Consider the following 16,789-nt stretch of genomic DNA (forward strand, 5'->3'; position numbering starts at 1 on the left):
CACGCCGAGACACGCACGTGCGCTCCTGGACGCTGGCACGCATGCGCACGACCGCGCACACAGCCCCGCACGGAGGCACGTCCGTGTGCCCAGTGCCCGGCACCCCAAACGTGCACCCCTCCCAAGAGCTGGCTGCGTGGGGAGGGTGGCCCCACACCCACACTCACGAAGCCGGGGGCCCCCCGACACGCACACGCACACGGGCGCCCCACCTTCCGCACGCGACAGCGAGACCGCGCCGTGCGTGTGTCGCTGCGGCTCCCACCTCCTTCAGGACAAATGCCCATTAGGACAAAAAAATCTACATAAAGGCCGGGCGCGGTGGCTCTCGCCTGTCATCCCGGCACTCTGGGAGGCTCAAGGATCAGGAGGATCGCTCAAGGTCAGGAGTTCGAAACCAGCCTGAGCAAGAGCGAGACCCCGTCTCTACTAAAAAAGGAAAAAAATTAGCTGGACAACTAAAAATATATAGAAAAAATTAGCCGGGCATGGTGGTGCATGCCTGCAGTCCCAGCTACTTGGGAGGCTGAGGCAGGAGGATTGCTTGAGCCCAGGAGTTGGAGGTTGCTGTGAGCAAGGCTGACGCCACGGCACTCACTCTAGCCCAGGCAACAGAGTGAGACTCTGTCTCAAAAAAAAAAAAAAAAAAAATCTTCATTAAAAACAGCAATCTAGGGGAGTGACCCAGCAACTGGGCTCTTTAAGAAGCTGCAGAATCTCAGCCGAGCCCAGGGCCGTGTGGACGCGGAGGTGGGCATCGCCATGGAAGGACGGGGCAGCAGTTTGTGCGCACACGTTTGCTCGCACACACACCTGCACCTGCACACACACTCCATGCCCTGTCCCTGGACAATCACCTTGTCGTTGGTTCTGTGGTTCTGAGGGCCTTTTGTCAGGACATCTACCTCCTGGCCACGACCCCCAGCTGACCCTCCTGCCCCGGGCACACAGACACACGCATGCACACACACACACACACGCCCAGACACCGGAGCCCGGGCCCTCAGCGAGACGAGGCCCTCATTACCTTTTCTAATCCCTTGCCATGTTTTCTCAAGAGGTTGCCCTGCAGAGACAATGTCACAGGGTGATCAACCTGGTCAGCCGAGCCAGGTGGGAGCCCGGGACGCTCACAGGTATATTCATGGGGTTGGCGGGTCTGCCTTGCACGGGGGGCTGGTGATTGGGTTCGGGGGGGGGGGTTGTGTGTGTGTGCTTTAATGACAGACTCTTAAATGGTGTCAGAGTCAGAGAGAGACAGAGACGGAGACAGAGAGAAGCAGAGCTAGGAAGGAAGGAAGTCACTGCCAAAATATAACCCATTTACATTTACTGTACACATGATGCTCTAGGTTCTTGGGTTAACAGGAAGCAAACGGGCTCCCTGTCCAGACAGACCTGAGTTTGAATCCTGACTCTGGCATATGTATTTACTATAAGACCTTGAGCAAGTGACTCCTCTCCGAGTCCCAGCTTTCCTCATCCGCAAAACGGGAATAATCGTACCCACTTCCCTCAAAGCGTTGTCGTGAAACAGCCGCTAGGAGGTCAGGCGCACAGAGAGCACCAGGAAATTCCAATTCCCTTATCTCCCTGCCTACGAGTGCGTTTGCCTGTGGTCAAGTACGCTGCCACCAGGTGGTTACAGCCAAAGACAAAGGCTGCAGCCCCTGAGACGTGAGATGAACACTTGGAAACTTTCGCCAGAGTGAATTCTTGGTACAGCCTTGTCTCACCCACAAAGCAGGGGGTATCTAAAGCGGGTCTGTCTCTGCCCTAGCCCATGTCCGCAGACTCCCAGCCCCGCCAGCAACCTCAGGTCTGACCTAGCAAGCACTGCTCCGGGCCGTCACTCAGATGAGCGCTTTAGTGCACCGCCTTCTGGTTCTGACAACCAGTCCTCAGAGAATGGCTGCAGGGAACCCCATTTGCGAGAGGAAGCAGAAGTTTGGAGGTGAAGTGACTTCCGAAAGGTCACAGAGAGAGAGAGTGGCCGGGCTAGGATTTGACCCCAAGTCTGCCTGACACCAGAGCCAGCACGCCACCCTTCTCCACCTGCGCACCTGGGCGCGGGTCTGCGCGTGTGCGGTGGGGGCGGGGGGTGGGACGGGCAGGGCGGCGGGAGACAGAGGGACGAGGAGCTTGGAATCTGGGGTTCGGGGGGGCTCGGAAGTGGGGTCCCGCGCTGAGCAGCCGAGGAGGGGCCCGCACGGCGGCGGCGCGGACCTGCGCTCCGGAAGGCTGCTAGCGGTTTGGAGGCCGGACGGGGAGGTCAGAGGGCCCCTCTTGGCTTTGAACCTCTTTCTAGCTGCAGGGAGAGACGCAGACATCCCGGCGGCGGCGGCGGAGTCGGGGCAGGGGAGCAGGGGTGCGCGCTAACCGCAGGGCCAGGGCGGATGCGAGGGGCGAGCGGGGGCCCAGGGGGCGGCGCCTCCTCGGACTCCCGCGGGACAGGGCTGCTGGGCGTGGCCTCCCTCCCGCCCTGCCCCTGCCCCGCCCCCGCCCCGCCCCAGACAGACACAGGCACATCTAGGCGGAGGTGGCGCGGCGGGGGAGGGGGGCGCGCCGGGTGGGGGAGGGGGGTGCAGCCACGGGGCGGGCCGAGTCCAGACACAGAGCGGACGGACAGACAGACGGACAGGCGGGCCTCTACTTACGATCATCTGCCAGCCGTGATGGGGGCGGGGCGGTGGGGGAGGGGGGAATAAGTCACCGTGAGTGTCCGGGAAGGCCGGGGCGGGGACGGAGACCGCAGGCGCCCAGGGGCAGACCCCTGCCCTAGCCCGGTCCAGCGCAGGGGGCAGGCTGGGCAGCCCGGGCCTCCCCCAAATAGTCGCCTCTCTGGGCTGCTGCCCACCCACCCCCAGCCCCCCCGGGGCCGCCCGGAGCGCTGTGCCCGGAACCCGCGTGCTCAGGGGCCTGGCGCCTCCTGGACGGACCCACGCCGCCCACCCCCACCAAACAGCCGGAGCCCTGGGGCGCCCGGGGGCTGCGGCCCCTCATCTCTTCCCAGAAGGGTCCTGGGTCTCCGGTGACCACTGAGCTTTGAATGATCCCTTGACCCATGCGTGACCTCTCTGTCCCTTAGACCCCTCTTGACTCTATTTGACCTCTTTGACCTTGGAATAGCCCCAGCCGACCCTCGGATGTCCCCTCTGAGCCTTTGATCATTCTTGGCCCGCACCTGGCTTCCCAGATCCGGGAACCTGAGAGCCCCGCCGGCCTCTGGCGGCTCCAACCGCCCTTCCCTTGCGCCCGGATGACCTCTTTGACCCCTGGTGCCTGTGTTCTCGGCCCCGCCCCCCAGCCTCTGGGCACCACGCCGCGCCCCGTGGGCTCCCACCGGGGAGGTGGCACCGCGTCCCCCCGGCCCCCTCCGGGCCTCACCGTCTGGTCCGTGAGGGGCGGCAGCACGATGGTCTTCTCCATGGTGTTCATGACCAGCTTCCACAGCTCCTTCAGCACGCGCTTCAGCACCGTCTTCTCGCAGATTTTCGCGAAGAGAGTCAGGCTGGGGGCAAGAGGCGGGCCTGAGGGGGGGCCGAGCCGCCTGACCCCCAGAGCCCCTCCCCCTCCACAGCTGGGCAAGGCGGGAAGGCGTTTCCTGGCCAGGCCAGAGGGCACACGGCCTGCTCAGGGACCCCTGGGCGGGGGGCTGAAGGGACAATGAGGCATGATGCGGGTGGCTGGACAGGTCAGCAGGGGCCAGACTGGAAGGGGCTTCAACGTCTGGCCACCCACGAGGAAGGCTCAGGCCTTATTGTGAGGATGGGGACAGTAGGGAGCCATGGAGTGTTCAAGAGAAAGAGAGAGAGAGAGAGAGACAGAGAGATAGACCTTTACGTTGGAAAGAACAGCGTGGTGGATGAACCAGAACAGGAAGTCTGGAGACTGGGACTATGAGGGGCTAAGACCACGCCCAGGAGGAAGAGGTGGGGAATGGTCAGAGGAGGGCAGGCTTGAGATAGAAACCAGTAAAGAATTTGTGACTGGATGTAAGGGGTTGAAGGAGAGAGGCCGTCCACCATGATCCATCTACCAAATGGCCCAGTCATCACCAAACTACCCTTCCTCCAACTTTCTTAAATTCTCTCTCCGTCTCTATCTAACCAACCATCCATCCATCCATCCATCCATCCTCCCAGGCCTCCTTCCACTCATTCAACTGTCCATCTACCCATCATTCCATCCACCCACCCATCTATCCAACCATCCATCTAACCAACCATCCACCCATCCACCCACCCATCTACCCATCCATCCACCCATCTACTCATCCATCCACCCATCTATCCATCCATCCAACCATCCATCCATCCATCCATCCATCCAACCAACCATCCAACCACCCATCCAACCATCCATCTATCCATCCAACTATCCATCTATCCATCCATCCACCCACCCATCCAACCATCTATCCATCTATCCATCCAACCATCCATCCATTCATCCATCTACCCATCAAACCAACCATCCATCCATCCACTCACTCATCCAACCATCTATCCATCCATCCATCCATCCACCCATCAAACCAACCATCCATCCATCTAACCAACCATCCACCCATCCATCCACCCACCCATCTACCCATCCATCCACCCATCTACTCATCCATCCACCCATCTATCCATTCATCCATCCATCCAACCAACCATCCAACCAACCATCCAACCATCCATCTATCCATCCAACTATCCATCTATCCATCCATCCACCCACCCATCCAACCATCTATCCATCTATCCATCCAACCATCCATCCATTCATTCATCTACCCATCAAACCAACCATCCATCCATCCACTCACTCATCCAACCATCTATCCATCCATCCATCTACCCACCCATCCAACCATCCATCCATCCATCCATCCACCCATCAAACCAACCATCCATCCATCCATCCATCCAACCATCCATCCATCTATCCATCCACTCACTCATCCAACCATCTATCCATCTATCCATCCATCCATCCACCCACCCTTGCAAGCAACCATCCATCCATCCATCCATCCATCCACCCATCCAAACATCCATCCATTGATCTAACCATCCATCCATCCACTCACCCACCCATCCAACCATGTATCTATCCATCCATCCATCCAACCATCCATCCATCCATCCAACCATCCATCCATCCATCCAACCATCTATCCATCTATCCATCCATCTACCCACCTATCTACCCATCCAACCAACCATCCATCCATCCATCCATCCAAACATCCATCCATTGATGTAACCATCCATCCATCCATCCACTCACTCATCCAACCATCTATCCATCCATCCATCCATCCATCCATCCATCCATCCATCCACCCATCCACCCACCCATCCATCCACTCACTCACCCAACCATCCACACATCTACCTCTCATCCTACCTATCCATCCATCCAAACATTGACTTATCATCCAAATATTTACTCAACTATCCATCCACCCCCTGCATTTAGCTTTCTAAGCATTTGCCTTTTAATCCATGCACCCACCCACCAGCCCATCCCTTATGCCATCCATCCGCCGGCCACCATCCATCCATCCTCGTGAACATTCACCCACGATCCTTCCCACCGTTCACCGCCATCTCTCCAGCCCTTCATGCTGCCACCTACTCATCCCTCCAAACTATCCGCCTCCACCCCGCAGACGTGCCCCGAACGCCCTCTCCAGGCCAGCCCTTCCTCGGGTCTCTCCGGCCCCACCCCTGGCCGCCCCCTGGTGCCAGCCCGGCCCCCCGGCCCGGCTCACTTGCTGTCCAGCAGGTCCATGATGGGCTGCAAGACGTTGTCCGCGTCCTGGGCCACGCTGCTGCAGGCGCTGGCCGGCACGTTCCCTGTCCCCTTGACCTGGCTAAGGATGTCACCCATCTGTTTGACACACTCTTCTATGTGCGGCTGGAAGCTGGGGGCACAGGAGGGAGGGGCTCGGCCCAGACTCTCCCCGCCTCGCAGGGGAAGGCCTGCACGGGGCCACAGGTGCTGACCCGCGGACTGGAGCTTGTGTGGCCGGCGGCAGGGAGGGGCGGTGGCACAGAGCTGAGTGGGCCTGGGGAGCACTGGGCGAGGGCGGTCACCTGCGCTGCTCATTTCACTCTCACAGCCCTAACCCAGGTACTATCATCGTCGTCATCACGCCCACTTCACAGGTGAGCCGGCTAAGGCTCAGAGAGGTTACGGGGCTCGCCCGCACAGCTAGTAAGCCGCGAAGCCGGGATTTGCGCTCAACTCTGCTGAACTCTGAGCCCGGAGCCCGCGCCCTGCGGCTGCCTGCCGGGTCCCGGGTGCACCAGGCTGGGGGCTGGGGGCGGCTCCCTCCCCCCACCCCCACCCCCACCCCCACCCCCGGGGGAGCTGCCCCCACCTGGTGGCGAACACGCGGCTCAGCTCGTCCAGGACGTTGTTGAGTTTCACCTGCAGCTCCTTCAGGATGTCGCTGGCCTCGGCGTCCAGCTGCCGGCGGGGAGGGGACATCAGGCCGGGTTAAATTAAGCTCCCACGGGGTTTTCTCATCTGACCCGGGGAAAGGCAGCCCAAGGGGCTGGGGAGGAAACTGAGGCACGGAGCGTTAAGCCGACAGCTTAACGTGTTTGACGTGGTGGCTGGGGCTAGCTGGCGTTGGGGCGCCGGGGCCTGCTGGGACATGGGGGCGCTGGTGACCCGGCCCTCGCCCTCCCTGCCTGGGCGCCGCCTCACCTCCTTCCCGCCCATGGCCTCGAACATCTTCTCCAGCTGCACGCGCAGCTGCTGCGTGTTGTTCATCAGGATGCAGGGCTGCGGGCGGGCGCGGGCGGGGCGTCAGGCCGCGGGTCCCTCGGTCGGAGCCTCCACTCCCCTCCCCCACCCGCCCCGCCGGGGACTCAGGGTGGGTTCAGGGTCGGGTCTAGGGGAAGCCGGGCTCCCGCGGGGCACCCGAGCACGGAGGGCAGCATTGGGGCGAGGGATCCTGGGGGTGTTGTGTGTGTGGGGTGTCCCCGGGGATCGCGGGGGACAGGGCGCCGCGTGACCTCCGCACTGGGCCTGGTGGGCTGGGGGGGGTCTGGGGACTCTGGGAGCCGCAGGAAGGGGGTCCTGGCCGCACGCCACATTCTTCTCCACGCCGGAGCTTGGCACTCACACCCGCCAGCTGCGTTGCAGCGATCGATTGGCGAGGCAGACAAGGCGTTGGCTGCACACGGACGCACACACAGCGACACAGCGACAGCCCAGACGCGCACACCCGGCCACGCACGGGCAGGCAGGCGCGCACACACGCAAACACAGACACCGTGCCCTCTCGACACGCCCAGACAGAGCACGGTGTGAGACACACACACCCACACGGAACAGTCGGACAGACACACACACTCAAACCGGCACATGCGAGCACGCACACCGCCCTGCTGCGGACGCGGTCAGACAGCGTGCAGTGGGAAGCGCAGGGCCGTGGCGGCGCCTGGGAAGAGGCCAGGCATGCTGGGCGTCGCTGGGCGGGGTCTGGGCGTGGTTGGGCGTGGCCGGGTGGGGTCTGGGCGTGGCTGGGCATAGCTGGGCGGGGTCTGAGCGGGGCTAGGCGGGCCGGGCATGCTGGGCGTGGTTGGGCGTGGCCAGGGGGTCAGGACGTGGTTGGGCGTGGCCGGGCGGGGTCTGGGCGTGGCTGGGCATAGCTGGGCGGGGTCTGAGCGGGGCTAGGCGGGCCGGGCATGCTGGGCGTGGTTGGGCGTGGCCAGGGGGTCTGGGCGTGGTTGGGCGTGGCCGGGTGGGGTCTGGGCGTGGCTGGGCATAGCTGGGCGGGGTCTGAGCAGGGCTAGGCGGGGCCGGGCATGCTGGGCGTGCTGGGCAGAGTCTGAGCGGGGCTAGGCGGGGCTGGACTGCACGGGGCCCTGGCGGTCACCACTTTCTCCTTCTCCTTGGAGCAGTAGGAGGCGAAGTCCTTGGAGACGATGTCCGCGTACTGCAGCAGCACGTTGCTGATGGTCTGGGAGACACACAGGCTGGGTGAGGGGAGGGGCCGGGCGGGACCGTCCCCCGGCGCCGGGTCCCATCCGCAGGCACTTGTATGATGAGGGCTGAACCCAAACCTATGAGCCCCTGCGGCGGGTCACTGGGCTGGGCGAGTTCTCCAGCCAGGGTGACCCCAAGACCCGGGCAGATACCGCCCAATGAAGACGGTTATTTCACGCAGACTCAGCTCTTCCTCGTCGTATTCACCCCCCCTGGACCACAGGTGTGACTTGCTCTCAAGTCACATCTCAACTCCTGCTTGCAAGCCCCAAGATCAACACGGCACGACGCCAATCCAATTGGGCCTCAACCCCCATGTGATGATCCTTGCCTCGGGCCCACTCAGATTCTACATAAATCTCAGTGTTCACTGCGGCCTTAATCCCAAATCAAAACCCAAACCTAATAGTCACTCAAACCCCAACCCCAGCCTCAGCCTCAAACTCCAACCTCAACTCTAACCAAATGGCATTGTCACTCGCACTTAGGATCAGTCCTAACCCTGCCCATAGCACCAATGTCAACCCCAACCCCAGCCCAAACCTCAACTCCGACCTCAATCCCAACCCCAGTCCAAATCCAACCTCAACACACACCCTAACCCTAAACTCAACCTCAGCCCAAACCTTGACCCTAACCCCAACCTCAAGTCAAACTTCAATTCCAACTTCAATGACCTCATAAACCCCAACTCATTTTAATTTGAGTCAGAATCTCACTCTGTTGCCCAGGCTAGAGTGAGTGCCGAGGCATCAGCCCAGCTCACAGCAACCTCAATCTCCTGGGCTCAAGTGATCCTCCTGCCTCAGCCTCCCCAGTAGCTGGGACTACAGGCATGCACCACCATGCCAGCTAATTTTTCCATATATTTTTAGTTGTTCCACTAATTTTTTTTTTCTATTTTTAGTAGAGACGGGGTCTCGCTCTTCCTCAGGCTAGTCTGGAACTCCTGACCTTGAGCAATCTGCCCACCTCAGACTCCCAGAGTGCTAGGGTTACAGGCGTGAGCCACCGCTCCCGGCCCCCAACTCTTGACCTAAAACCCAACCTCAACCTCAATCCCGATCCAAATCCAACCTCAACACAAACCCTAACCCTAAACTCAACCTCAGCCCAAACCCCAATCCCAACCTCAACTCCAACTTCAATGACCTCAGCAGCCCCAACTCTGACCTCAAACCCAACCCTAGCCTCAGTCCCAACCTCAACTCCAACCCCAGCCCCAACCTCAGTGACCTCACCAACCCCAACTCTGACCTCCAACCCAACACGCAACCTCAACCCCCAACTTGACCCTACCTACAGCCAACACTGACCTCAACTACCCAACCCTGACTCCATCTCCACCCGTGGCCCCAGCCCCCGGCCCCAGCGCCGCCCGCGCCCCGGCACCTTGGCAAAGCGCCTCATGTAGTGCCCCACGATCTGGGGGTCGGGGCACTCGAGCTTCTTGATGATCTCGAAGCTCTGGTTGAGCTGGGAGAAGACATCCACCACCGAGCAGGAGAACAGCGCGTGCTCCGAGGTCTGCTGGAACTGCGGCCGGGAGGGGGCCAGGAGGGAGGGGGCGGTCAGCCCCCGACAAAGCCCGGGCCCCCCCGCACTCTGCTCGCGGAGCGCCAGAGGCCGCCTGCCTGGGGGCAGCTAGGCAGAGTGTGAAACTGACCTGCAGCCAGCCTCTAGGGGAGGCCACGGGCCAAGCAGAGGCGGGCGGGGGCATTGGGCTTGGTGAACTCGCATCCCACAGTTGGTTTTTGTTTTGTTTTGTTTGTTTTTTGAGACAGAGTCTCGCTCTGTTGCCCAGGCTAGAGTGAGTGCCGTGGCGTCAGCCTCGCTCACAGCAACCTCAGACTCCTGGGCTCAAGCGATCCTCCTGCCTCAACCTCCCGAGTAGCTGGGGCTACAGGCATGCGCCACCATGCCTGGCTGATATATATATATATATATATATATATATATATATATATATATATATATATATATGTTAGTTGGCCAATTAATTTCTTTCTATTTTTAGTAGAGATGGGGTCTCGCTCTTGCTCAGGCTGGTTTCGAACTCCTGACCTCGAGCAATCCTCCCGCCTCGGCCTCCCAGAGTGCTGGGATGACAGGCGTGAGCTGCCGCTCCCGGCCCTTCCATAGTTGTGGGATGCACAGAACACTTTAAACACCGTGAGGGAGACAAAAGTGGTGGCCGCCTAGCAGAGACGGGTTCTGCCCCCGGGACTGAATCCCAGTGGACCCCGGAGGGGGCGCGGCTGCCGTGGGCAGAGCAGGACCGGGCGAGGGTCGGCCTTCTCACCCCGTCCTTTTTGTCTCGCTCCAGGGCGCCGTGCAGGAAGTCCCGGGACACTTCCTCGTTCTCATCCAGCCACTGTATGACGAAGGGTTCGAACCACCTGGAACGGGAGCCAGAGTGGGTCCTGCCGCCTCGAGTCCCTGTCCGCCTGCCACCCACCTGCTCCTGGCCGCCATGGGGCTGGTCCTGATCTGCCTGGAGCTCACCCTGCGACCCTGGGTGGCCACAGTCCTGCTCACCTCCCCCGCCAGCCTCAGTTTACTCTACCTGTGAAATGGGCTGAGCAGCCCCTGACCGCACAGGGCCCAGACCTGATGGGATCCCAGTTTGGATAAGTGGCCCGTGGGTTTACTGTCTGCGCTCCCGTTTGCTATCTGGTAGCGGCCCCTCCCTGCCACGGGGCCACCGGGAGCAGTGCATGACACCGTGCCCAGGAGGCCCTCGGTGATCGGTGGCCACCGTGCCGTTCTCCAACCCACCCGCAGCCTGGGCGTCACACGGCCCCAGCTCAGGTCCCGGCTCCACCACTTAACGGGCGTTGCCTCGCTCGAGGAGCCTGGCAACTTTAACTCTCCAGTATCTTTTTGTTTTTGTTGTTGTTTTGTTTTGAGACAGGGTCTCACTCTGTCGCCCAGGCTGGAGTGCAGTGGCATCATCACAGCTCACGGCAGCCTCCAACTCCCGGGTGATCCTCCTGCCTCAGCCTCCCCAGTAGCTGGGACTACAGATGTGAACCAGTGCGCCCGGCTGATTTTTCTATTTCTGGTAGAGACAGACTCTCACTCCTGCTCAGGCTAGTCTTGAGCTCCTAGACTCAAGCGATCCTCCTGCCTCGGCCTCCCAGAGTGCCGGGATGACAGGCGTGAGCCGCTGCGCCCGGCCAGGTCTCTATTTTCCCTTCCACAAAATGGGAACTCTAGCAGTCCCACCTCATCCCACCACAGAACTGCCAAAAGGATTAAATGAGAAAAGGCCCAGGGACGGTTCCTGCTGCTGTCAGGACTCTGAATTTTATGGGCTCTGGCCCCACAGTTCTGTGGCTGAGGACGGAGGACACTGGCTTTGAGCCCTGCCTGCGACCCTGGTGCCCAGGCAGCTCCGGGGAGGTCAGCCCTCCACTTGGGGTCTCTGGGCTGCAGGCGCCCAGGGCCGGGCTCCGGCCAGGGACTTACATGGGGTACTTGTGTGGGGTACTTATGTGGGGTACTTATGTGAGGTAGTTGTGTGGGGTACTTACATGGGGTACTTACATGGGGTACTTATGCAAGGTACTTATGGGGGTACTTATGCAGGGTACTGATGAGGGGTACTTACACAGGGTACTTATGTAAGGTACTTATGTGGGGTACTTGTGCAGGGTACTTACATGGGTAGTTGTATGGGTACTTACGCAGGGTACTTATGCGGGGTACTGACGCAGGGTATTTACGTGGGGTACTTGTGTGGGTACTTATGCGGGGCACTTATGCGGGTACTGACGCGGGGTACTTACACAGGGGACTTATGTGGGTACTCACGCGGGGCACTCATGTGGGGTACTTATGCGGGGTACTTGCGCGGGGTACTTATGCGGGGTACTTACACGGGGTACTGACGTGGGGTAGTTACGCAGGGTACTTACACAGGGGACTTATGTGGGTACTCATGCGGGGCACTCACGCGGGGTACTTATGCGGGGTACTTGTGTGGGGTACTCACACGGGGCACTGACGTGGGGTAGTTACGCGGGTACTTATGCGGGCACTCACGAGGGGCACTGACACGGGGCACTCACGCGGGGTACTTATGTGGGGTACTTGCGCGGGGCACTCACGCGGGGTACTTATGCGGGGTACTTGCGCGGGGCACTCACGCGGGGTACTCACGCGGGGCACTGACACGGGGTACTCACGCGGGGTACTCACGCGGGGTACTCACTCGGGGCACTCACGCGGGGCACTCAGGCGGGGCACTCACGCGGGGCACTCACGCGGGGCACTGACACGGGGTACTCACGCGGGGTACTCACGCGGGGTACTCACTCGGGGCACTCACGCGGGGCACTCAGGCGGGGCACTCAGGCGGGGCACTCACGCGGGGCACTCACGAGGGGCACTCAGGCGGGGTACTCACGCGGGGCACTCACGCGGGGTACTCAGGCGGGGCACTCACGCGGGGCACTCACGCGGGGCACTGACGCGGGGTACTCACGCGGGGCACTCACGCGGGGCACTCACGCGGGGCACTGACGCGGGGTACTCACGCGGGGCACTCACGCGGGGCACTGACGCGGGGTACTCACGCGGGGCACTCACGCGGGGCACTCAGGCGGGGCACTCACGCGGGGCACTCACGCGGGGCACTGACACGGGGCACTCACGCGGGGCACTCACGCGGGCACTCACGCGGGCACTGACGTGGGGTACTCACGCGGGGTACTCAGGCGGGGTACTTACGCGGGCACTTACGCGGGCACTCACGCGGGGCACTCACGCGGGCACTGACGCGGGGTACTCACGCGGGGTACTCAGGCGGGGTACTTACGCGGGCACTTACGCGGGCACTCACGCGGGGCACTCACGCGGGCACTGACGCGGGGTACTCACGCGGGGTACTCAGGCGGGGTACTTACGCGGGCACTTACGCGGGCACTCACGCGGGGCACTCACGCGGGCACTGACGCGGGGTACTCACGCGGGGTACTCGGGCACGCGGTCCTTGAAGGCGGGCAGCTCGGCCACGTACTCGTTGTACAGCCACTTGACCTTGAAGTGCAGGTTCATGTAGTCGGCGCTCTTGCACAGGCGGTGCTTGTCGTGCTCTGGCGCGGGGACAGGGCGGTCGGCGCGAGGGTCTGGCCCTGCCCCCGCCCGCCTGCTCTGGCCGCCGCCGGTGCCCGACTCGGGCAGGAGGGACCAGGGCGCTGGCAGCCCCGGAGGGGACACCGAGGCAGCCGGCCGGGCACTCACCCTCCATGGCGTACTTCATGTCCTGCGCGAACAGGCTCCACATGACCTCCGCGCTGATCTTGCCCACGTTCAGCTCCTGCGGGAACCTGGGGGCACGCACGGGCGGCGCTTTGCCGGCGGCGGGGGCTGGCCGACCCCCCGCCCCCCCAAGGGCTGTGTCCGCGGGTGGAGGGTCTCGGGTCAAGTCCCCGTGACCATCGTCTTGCAGCGATTCCGCGCTAGGGCCCCGTTTCTCCCTGGGGCCCGCAGCCGCCCGCCCGCCCGCCCTCCACCTGCGCATTCGCCCACGCGCCCGGCGACCCGCACGCCCGCCTGCGAGCGTCACTCCGTGTCTCCACCTCCCACCCACCCCTCCGCCCGCCCTTCCCTCCACCTGCTCATTGGCCCGCCCTTCCCTCCACCTGCCCTTCCCTCCACCTGCTCATTGGCCCGCCCTTCCCTCCACCTGCCCTTCCCTCCACCTGCTCATTGGCCCACCTTTCCCTCCACCTGCTCATTGGCCCGCCCTTCCCTCCACCCGCCCTTCCCCTCCGCCTGCTCATTGGCCCGCCCTTCCCTCCACCCGCCCTTCCCCTCCACCTGCTCATTGGCCTGCTTGCCCAGCGACCCGCTCACCCGCCTGCCGTCCAGTCACTCGTTTCTCCACCCTCCACCCATGCTCCACCCCCTCACCCACCCACCCACCCCTCCGCCCGCCCGCTCCTCCGTCCGCACACCCCTCCCTCCACCCACCCACCCACCCCTCGCTCCACCAATCCACCCACCCACCCACCCACGCGCCGTCCAAACCCCCGCGCCCCTGATCTCAGTTCTGCGTCTCGGGCCTCAGGGCGCGCTGGCGCCGCGGGGTTGGGGGCCTCCCGCGCGCTCGTCCCGGGGAGGGGAAGAGACACCGCGGCGCATCCAACGAATCGCAGACTCAAATCGCACAGACACCTGAGTCCGCAGACGCAAGCCCGCACGCATTCCACGCACGGTCACGCAATACGCAACACTGTGTCTTGTACAATACCGTATATCGGCATGCACGCCACGATTACACACGCACACGCAATTAAACCCACCGGCCACGGCCATGGCCAGAATCACACAGCTCCGCACGTGTTGGATATGAAACAATTAGAGAAGCACGCGGCAAATGCTTGAGCAACACTGTCTACCATTATTTATGAACCTGCACACGCGCACACACGCGTACAAAACTGTATGCATATGCACACGCTGCTACGCAAATCGACGCATGTAAAGCGTAGGTCAGATGGCACCAGCGATGGCGTGCATGCAATTTTGTTTACGTTTGCAAATCATGTCCATATCTGAATTTCACACACGTACAATCAGACCCCAAATTGCCCCCACGTACATGGTTTGTTTTTTTTTTTTTTTTTTGAGACACAGCCTCACTCTGTTGCCCGGGCTAGACCTCGCTCACAGCAACCTCCAACTCCTGGGCTCAAGCGATCCTCCTGCCTCAGCCTCCCGGGTAGCTGGGACTACAGGCATGCGCCACCACGCCTGGCTAATTTTTTCCATATCTTTTTAGTTGCCCAGCTAATTTCTTTCTATTTCTAGTAGAGACGGGGTCTCGCTCTTGCTCAGGCTGGTCGCGAACCCCTGAGCTCAAATGATCCTCCCACCTCGGCCTCCCAGAGTGCTGGGACTAGAGGCGTGAGCCTCCGCCCCGGGCCTGTTTCATGTGTGATTAGACATGATCACTTTCACATACGATACACAAAGTCGTGCACGCACACACACGCACGCACACACACGGCCCCCAGGTAATCAACCGCACAGACCCACGACCCACTGGTTGAGGCAGGGCGTGTAGGAGTTCTTGTCCTCCTCAATGATGGACACGATGAGAGTGATCAGCTTGGACCAGAAGTCGAGGTTCTTGATGCTGGGGCCCTGCTCCTCGGGGGGCACCTCCCCCTTCTTGGCCTGAAGAGCGGAGTCGGGAGTCACGAGCAGCCCCGGGCCCCGCGCCCAGCCAGCCAGCACAGACCACTCTTGGTTGTGAATCTTTAATGTGTACGTCTTTTCCCTGTAACAGACTGTAGGCGCCTTGAAACTTTATCCACAAACGGAGGGCGCCATGCGTGCAGGAGGACCTGGAACTGAGGCGCAGTGGCCACGACCGGGCTCCATTCAAGAAATTCAATTCAACCCGGCGGCGGCGGCTCACGCCTGTCGTCCCAGCACTCTGGGGGGCCGAGGCGGGAGGATCGCTCGAGCTCAGGAGTTCAAAACCAGCCTGAGCAAGAGTGAGACCCCCGTCTCTACTAAAAATAGAAAGAAATTAATTGGCCAACTAAAAATATATAGAAAAAATTAGCCGGGCGTGGTGGCGCATGCCTGTAGTCCCAGCTACTGGGGAGGCTGAGGCAGGAGGATCGCTTGAGCCCAGGAGTCTGAGGTTGCTGTGAGTGAGGCTGACGCCACGGCACTCACTCTAGCCTGGGCGACAGAGCGAGACTCTGTCTCAAAAAGAAAAGAAATTCAATTCAACTCAACCTTCACCGCATGGTGTCCCACGCCAGCCCCAGCTATGCAGCGGGGTCACGGAGCCGTGCGCCCCGTGGTATTGCACCTGAAACTCAGGTCTCTCTAAGCTCCCCACCCCCACCCCCCACCGGGTCCGGGGCGGAGGATGCCCCGGGAGGGGCGGAGCGGGCCGTGGGCCAGGGCCGGGTGGCGTCTGGTTCTCTCCGGCTCCGCCCCGGGTCCTCACCGGGTCCGTCTGGTACTCCCGGCTGTAGAGCTCGTGGCAGTTGTTGAAGATGTACTCGTAGGTGGAGTTGAGGCAGGCCTTCACGCAGTCCTTCACCACCTGGCTGGCTCGGGGCGGGCTCTGGAGCTCTTGTACCTGGGGCGGGGGCGGGGGACAGGCAGGGCGGCTCGGCTGGGGGCAGGGACCCAGGCAGTGGCTGCGAGTCACTGCGGGGTTGAGGCGGGCGGCGGGCAGGCAGAGGCTTGCTGGGCGCTGCTCTGGGGGCGCGGAGGGGCTGCTCGCTCTGGGCACCCGGAGCCCGCCCCGCCCCGGCGGGGGTCACGTGACCGCTACCTTCATGCGGAAGAAGGTGATGCTGGTGAGGAGGTCCACGGTGGACTTGAGGTCCTGCAGGCGCTCGGGGCTGCTGGCCGGGAAGTTGTTCTGCGGGCAGCGGGAAGGGAGGAGGTCACGGAGGAAGGGGTGGGGGCAGGCGGCAGTTCTAGGGGTGCAAAGGCTTGCAGGTCTCTGGACGGGGGCCGGGGACCGCAACGTGAGCCCCTCGAGGTGACTAGGGTTCCGCTCGGACGCGCCCAGCCTTCGGGCAGGTGGCGCGCACGAACGTCACACGAACGCACGGCACGCGTGCACATGGGACCTGCCGCGTGCACGCCCGCCCCTCCCGGCGCGCGCACCGCACGGGCCGGCCAGTCCCCGAGCCCGCGCCTCCTACCCGGTACATGGAGAGGTCGATGCGCAGGGAGTTGTGCAGCTGGTCCAGCAGTTTCACGAAGCGCTCTTTCTGCGGGGCGGGCAGGGGCGCACGGGTGAGGGCGG

The 16,789-nt window shown here is 62.1% G+C and overlaps 1 protein-coding gene across 2 annotated transcripts in view; it reads right to left on the reverse strand.

Moving 5' to 3' along the window:
* UNC13A (unc-13 homolog A) overlaps window positions 1-16,789 on the reverse strand; it is a 66,850-nt gene that overhangs the window by 12,059 nt on the left and 38,002 nt on the right. For both annotated transcript variants that reach the window (XM_076001521.1, XM_076001520.1), the window contains exons 23-37: window positions 16,686-16,754; window positions 16,307-16,396; window positions 15,974-16,108; window positions 15,050-15,183; window positions 13,243-13,328; window positions 12,968-13,094; window positions 10,298-10,394; window positions 9,388-9,531; window positions 7,886-7,969; window positions 6,709-6,786; window positions 6,377-6,465; window positions 5,765-5,917; window positions 3,388-3,511; window positions 2,658-2,663; window positions 1,028-1,066 (exon numbers count right to left, since the gene is read on the reverse strand). In XM_076001521.1, the coding sequence (XP_075857636.1) occupies window positions 1,028-1,066; window positions 2,658-2,663; window positions 3,388-3,511; window positions 5,765-5,917; window positions 6,377-6,465; window positions 6,709-6,786; window positions 7,886-7,969; window positions 9,388-9,531; window positions 10,298-10,394; window positions 12,968-13,094; window positions 13,243-13,328; window positions 15,050-15,183; window positions 15,974-16,108; window positions 16,307-16,396; window positions 16,686-16,754 (1,455 nt within the window). The remainder of the gene's footprint in view (window positions 1-1,027; window positions 1,067-2,657; window positions 2,664-3,387; window positions 3,512-5,764; window positions 5,918-6,376; window positions 6,466-6,708; window positions 6,787-7,885; window positions 7,970-9,387; window positions 9,532-10,297; window positions 10,395-12,967; window positions 13,095-13,242; window positions 13,329-15,049; window positions 15,184-15,973; window positions 16,109-16,306; window positions 16,397-16,685; window positions 16,755-16,789) is intronic.

Source organism: Microcebus murinus, chromosome 4, assembly GCF_040939455.1.
Source record: "Microcebus murinus isolate Inina chromosome 4, M.murinus_Inina_mat1.0, whole genome shotgun sequence".
Lineage (NCBI taxonomy): Eukaryota > Metazoa > Chordata > Mammalia > Primates > Cheirogaleidae > Microcebus > Microcebus murinus.